Source organism: Brassica oleracea, chromosome C6 (genome assembly GCF_000695525.1).
Source record: "Brassica oleracea var. oleracea cultivar TO1000 chromosome C6, BOL, whole genome shotgun sequence".
Lineage (NCBI taxonomy): Eukaryota > Viridiplantae > Streptophyta > Magnoliopsida > Brassicales > Brassicaceae > Brassica > Brassica oleracea.
The window spans coordinates 30,973,735-30,980,028 of NC_027753.1; the positions used below are offsets into that span (position 1 = coordinate 30,973,735).

Consider the following 6,294-nt stretch of genomic DNA (forward strand, 5'->3'; position numbering starts at 1 on the left):
ACATCGTAACATACTCGTTAATTTCTGCTGTTTAGCACTAACCCATGGTTAATAAACTAACTACCCTTAAGCTTATTATTCTCAAATGAAACCCTAATTTATCTTCATCGATTAATAGAGAGAGGAAAGAGATTCAGAGAGAGAGGGAAAGAGATACAGAGAGAGATGATCAAAGCCAAAACTCGGGATGTAGGTCTAAAGAAAACTGAACTTGTGACCATGAAAGAATTAAAAAACGTTGTTGCCGTAATGTAAAAACTACATGTTGTTTTTCATATTCAATAAAAATCAGTTTTTGTAATACTGTTTTCTTTCATAAAAACAGAGCTTTGTGTGTCTTGTTCAAGAAGAAACAATATCTTCTAACAGCATTTGTGACAATGGAGTTGTTTCTGTGATTGTCCATGGCTTAAAGTAATTAGTTGTTGTTCTTATGTGCTTGTCTTGTTAGTCATGTCTGATTGTGGTATTGTTTGTGTGGTTAGTCGTATTGTTTCTTTCAAGATTTTGTATTGTTTTGTGTTTATATAAGCAGACAAAAGCTTTAAAAAGCTTAATAACTTGATAAATAACCAAAGACAACTTCATCCTCCCATTGATGACCACTTGCAGCTTTTTCCTGTTTTTCTCTAATTTCATTCTCATTCATTTCTTCTTCATCACTGACCTCCTCTCTATTTTCATCCTCACTCTTCTCATCCTCACTCTTCTCTTCATCCGCATTCTGACCATAGACAATGTACAAATCAACTTCACCAACAGCTTCAGTTTCTTTACACAACTTCCTAATCTCGGTATCTTTGTCTGTGTATATCGATCTAGCCGAAGAGATATTTTCTTTCACTACCTTATACCAAACCTGCTCTATCTTACTTTTGATTCCTCTGTCTGATATGAACTCCTCGAAAACTGACCACGTCAAGAGATCCGGGTCAACAAACAAATCTCTAACACAAACTCCACCACTGTAAGAGAACTTCTCTTTTCCGTATGACATAGAACCGCCATAGCGAATGTTCATCTTCAAAGCACCATCAATGACACTGTAAAAACAAAACAGCAACTATGAGTGATTCTCAGAAAGAATAACAATTGTAAAAAGAAAAGGTGATCACGTTTGCTTCTAACTCTTACCTCATCTTTGTATTCGTAAGTCACTTTCCCGCTGAGTCTACACTACGATGACGAACATTTCGACAGGCAATCGATGATTTGTTTGGTGAAAATCAATGAGAAGTTTTGAGGAAGTTAGGGTTTTCGATTTGAGAGGATGAAAGGGTAAACAAATCGACATCATTTAAGCTTAAGGTTAGTTTATTAACCATGGTTAGTGCTAAACAGCAGAAATTAACGAGTATGTTACGGTGTTAACAGTTTTGATGATTGCGTTAAGGAACCAAAGTAACATGGATACATGGGCTTTAGTAGAATTATTAAAAGAGCAAAAAAAAAAATTAGTTTGTGTTTTTTAATGGGCACTTTTAAAAGTTGTGTTTTAAGTTGGAAATAATAATTAAAGTTGTGTATTAATCTGGAATTTTCCCTTGATATAATTGACCATTTAGAATTTGAATTTCCCACGTCAGTCTGAATTATCAAGTAAAAAGGATGACAGAATCAGAACAAATATGTCTAGTCAACTTTCTGTATGGTGGTGGTGGAAAAGAGAATAAGATTCAGATACTTATCATGATATAGGAGTGATTGCCAGAGGGAATCGTATCCACCACCTTTTTAAAACAAACACTACAACACCACAAAAATTGTGTATATATAGATACACCAGGAAGCTTTTAATCACTCAGCCATATAAAATAAACTAAGACAAGTATATATAAGAAAAATGCTTGACACACTTATCGGTGGGCACGGGCACGGGTTCGGCCACAAGGATCACATAAGCAGTGGTTACGGCTTCGAGGGGCACAATGAGTTTGTGTCTCATGAGGACTCAGAAAGGAGCCACTTCGATCGTCAATCCCGCTACGACCACCAAATGAGGCTACCGGCTAACCACGGCCGTCCACCCATGGCTCGCATGCCTCCCTGTGATGAAGAAGACTCAGACGATGATGAGTTCATTAAGAGAAGCCGTAGCCACCACACTACTGTGTTGCCGCATCACCAACAGAAACCCCATATGAACTTCATGCCCCCACCTCCGTTGTCTCAGCCTCACCACAACGTAAGCTATCTTCTCTGGTGTTGCAACCTTACTAGTCATGTTACGTTGAATATATTCTTTCCAAGTGCCTTGAAACATTTTAAAAGAAAACATGCACTATGGGCGTTTGACCGTGGTGACACAATGAAAACATTAGTACACACCACTAGCAAAAAGGTTACATGTTTTGTTGGTATCTTAAAATATTTAGAAGTACAGAAACTTAGAGCTTTATGATTGATGTTGTAGTTTTAAGGTTTTAAAAAAAAAAATTAGTGAACAGTTTGCTATAGTTTTAGATTTTATTGGTATATAATTACTTTAATGATGAAAGCACTAAATACTGAACTGTAAAAAGTTAGAGAAGGATTGGTTCATATTTAAGCTATAGAAAGAAATATTGGCTGTTAACCCCGTCCAATCGACCCCTAAGATGCTGAATTTTGTTCAGTAATTTTATCTGTATATATCTTGGGATTTGTTGTGATATGGTAAGCCGTATGCAAATGCACTAATTGTCCACCCTAAGATACTGATTTAGAACTTTTTTTATATGGTTTCTCACCACTGGTTATCTGGTTAATGATGATTTTGAAGGGAAAGATGGGTAATGGATGGCAGGGAAGGCATGAAGATGGATACCATGGCGGGCACGGGATGCAGCAGCACGGTGGTCACGGCATGCAGCAGCATGGTGGGCATGGGATGCCACATCACGGTGGGCACGGGATGCAGCAGCATGGTGGGCACGGAATGCAGCACCACGATGGGCACGGTGGGCACGGGATGCAGCACCACGATGGGCACGGTGGGCACGGTATTCAGCAGCACGGGACGCACGGGACGCACGGGATGCAGCACCACGATGTGCACGGTATGCATCAGCACGGGGCGCACGGGGCGCACGGGATGAAGCACCAGGACAGGCTTATGGGTCCTCAGATTCCACCACATCATGTCTACATGAACCCCAACCATGGAAGTGGCAGTGGCCGTACAGTAATGTTGAAGGCTTCGGAGAACTGGCGAATGAGCAAGAGCACCGGCGGCCACCACAAGGTAGGGTGGGGGAGTAAGGGACTCTAAGTGCACCACAATACTCTGCCGGTTCAAATAAGAAAGTAATGATTATATATCCTAAATAATAATTTTATAAGATGTATGTGTGTGATGTTTCAGTAACGTACCAAAACCAAACGCTTGGACTCTTAATAAAAAATGTTTTCGTTTCATGAACTTATGATTGTTAGGGGGTGTTGTTGTTGTTGCTTGACTTAAATAAAATGTTGTCGTTTCATGACCAAAATTTGAACTTTTTTCTTCTGGTAAAAGCCAAAATTTTAACTTTTTGGGTCAAACTTCAAATTTTAAAAAATTGTTGAAATATGTTTGGCCTCAATTCCTTTTCCGGCGGCAACCTATTTACCTCGAATTCCATTTTTTTCCTTCATCATAATTTATATACCTTCTAATCCCAATAGATGAGTTTGTATAACAATCATGGTAATGTTATGAGAATGGTTGGTGATGTTCAAAAACATCTCAACTAATGAAGTCTTCACAAATCAGATGCATCAAACACCAACCCAAAAATGTGGCTCTTCCATCATTGCAAGCATTGGATGCAATTTTCATCAACATGATTGATAGAAACAATTCCACAGCGGATATAGGCCTTAGATTGAAACATATCCACAAGTATTTTCCTATATTCTATATTAGTTGCGGTCAAAACACGCCATTTTGATCAATTCATGAAGGCATCTAGTGCCTCGAATAACCAACCGGTACTCTCGTTTAGCTGTTTTTTTTGCCTTTGGAATATTTACCTTATCAACTATCCTCTAAACCCATGTAGCCGACCATTTCAAAATCATTTATGTTTTTAGGTACACATTCTTAGGGTGGTTACTCGTTGAGCATTGAGAAGGTTAGTGATGTTCTGTTTTATGCTTCAGTATATCTCGTGTCTGGAAATAACCCATTGTTAGCTCTTTTTTGTAGCATTGTAAGCTCTTTTTTTAGCTCAATCTACTTGAATTCTTCACTGGGTTTTAGTAAAGTATTATACATTTTTTTAATCTATGAACCCATTGTCTGCCATCGATTGGATAATGGTTTCTCAATGCTATAGGATCTTATAGAAACGTTACAATGAAATAGAACAGTAAGATCATGCTCTAGATCATGTTACTTGAAGGCTATTCTCTGACTTGGTTTCTTTCTTTTCAGGATGCTGGATATGGAAAATGAAGAAGAACTTGAAAGTTCTTGTATGATTACTGTTATCAAACAATTAAGTTAATGTAGTCTACAATGGATTGAAACTTGCTGTAACACTTTGCTAATTATAAAAATTTATGTTTCAGTTTATTTTTTTGGATCTTAAGTCTGGAATCCTGATCTTTAGTCAGATCAAATTTCATCTAGGCCACCCTTTAAGCTTGGATCTACAGGTAGTACCGTAGTTGCTTAATAAGCAAGACCACTGACTATAAGAATGCTGATCTGGTATCCGTGAAAAATCAAGTATAGGCCGAACCAAGGAGCCTAGTATCTTGGTGGGTTAAGACCCAATTAACCGAACAGAAGTTCCACAATCTCAGACTCATGGTTTAAAATTACTGATTTTGCACTGTAGTCAGACAGTGTCTGTCATGCATCTTTTTCATTGTCCTTTTTTTTTCTTTTTCATGATCAAATCTATCTATACTATTATTTGAGAAGTGATTTTGCTTATTTGTCATTTTCTCTATGATATTAAATAATTTTGTTTATTTGTCATGTTTTTATTAGTTTTTGGCTGACTCATTAATTTATTAATTTAATATAATTATTTCCAACTTTTTAATTAGAATTATAATTATTCTGATGTTGACAATGATTTGTCATGTTATCCATAATTTTAATTAATTTTGCTTATTTGTCATATTGTTTTATTAGTTTTTGGCTGAATCATTAATTTAATAATTTAAATAATATAATTATTTCAATATTTGTAATTAGAGTTAGAACTATAATTATTATTTCAATATTTGTAATTAGGGTTAGAACTATAATTATTCTGAGTTTGACGGGTTAAGAGCATTTTTTTATTAATCTGAGTGTATCTCAGACCTATGAAAGGTCCACACCAGTTATTTCATAATAATTAGAAAATATCATCTATATAGATATTTGAGCATATCTTATTTTTTATTATTTAAAAAGGAAGTTTCATTTTCTTATGTGCCATTAAAAGGCTATATATTATTATATTTTGGTAAAAAGTTCTAAATTAATTTAGACATAATACCAAATATAAATCAATTAATCTGTAAATTATTTTAATTAGTATATTTAAAATAATCAGACAAACGGCTTTGTTTAATACCAATTCTTTTTTGGTCTAACTACTAAGAGGAACAATTCTTATTATTCTATTTTAGAATCATATTTATTATTGGATATTTTAAATCATATTTGTTATTGGGTATGGATAATAATTTATTCTTACTTCAAAGCGGCTCTATTTCATTATATTACATTCATATTTCACTTCCAATTATAGTTTATAGTTTAATAGTAGTATAGACAATGTTGTAAGTGATATTCATCATAATATATGTCATATTATAATAATATGTACTTTAATACATAGAACTATGATGTATATTAGTATTCATCTTAATATTGTATTATGATAATTTGCCAACTTTGTGATAGTATGTATATTTTTCATCTTACACTATCAGTGTAATACACTGAAAACTTATAAAATTTCTCAGGAAAAATATAACAAAGTTATGGTTCAAGAAAACACCACTTCTTACAACTACAACAAAGAAAAATTCAGCTTTTAATTGGCATATGTAATTATTATTTTTAGTTTGTACGCAGTAGTTAAGAAGATGTACGTAATCTAACAATTAAAAGCTTTGCTAATAAGGATATAACTAGATTTTGACCCGCGCTTTCAAAGCGCGGGTTTATTTTTGTTTTTTTTTTCAATTGACAAATATTTAGTAAATGTCACATTTTCATATATTTGTGTTTTATTTTATAAAAGACTTAAAAATTTTATCTTTATTTATCGTATTTCATTTTAAATGACTATTTATGTTAAAAAAATTAAACTTTATTTTTTTAAT

At 34.3% G+C, this 6,294-nt stretch overlaps 1 protein-coding gene across 2 annotated transcripts; it reads left to right on the top strand.

The window, feature by feature from the left end:
• Positions 1-1,785: 1,785 nt before the first annotated feature.
• On the top strand, positions 1,786-3,428 carry LOC106300962 (histidine-rich glycoprotein). 2 transcript variants are annotated; one of them, XM_013737254.1, is made up of 2 exons: positions 1,786-2,185; positions 2,786-3,428. In XM_013737254.1, the coding sequence occupies exons 1-2, from the start codon at positions 1,844-1,846 to the stop codon at positions 3,248-3,250; spliced, it is 807 nt and encodes a 268-aa protein (XP_013592708.1). In that variant the 5' UTR covers positions 1,786-1,843; the 3' UTR covers positions 3,251-3,428. The 2 variants fall into 2 exon arrangements, with proteins under 2 accessions (XP_013592708.1, XP_013592707.1); XM_013737253.1 differs by having other exon boundaries at positions 1,793-2,185; positions 2,762-3,428.
• Positions 3,429-6,294: the final 2,866 nt, after the last annotated feature.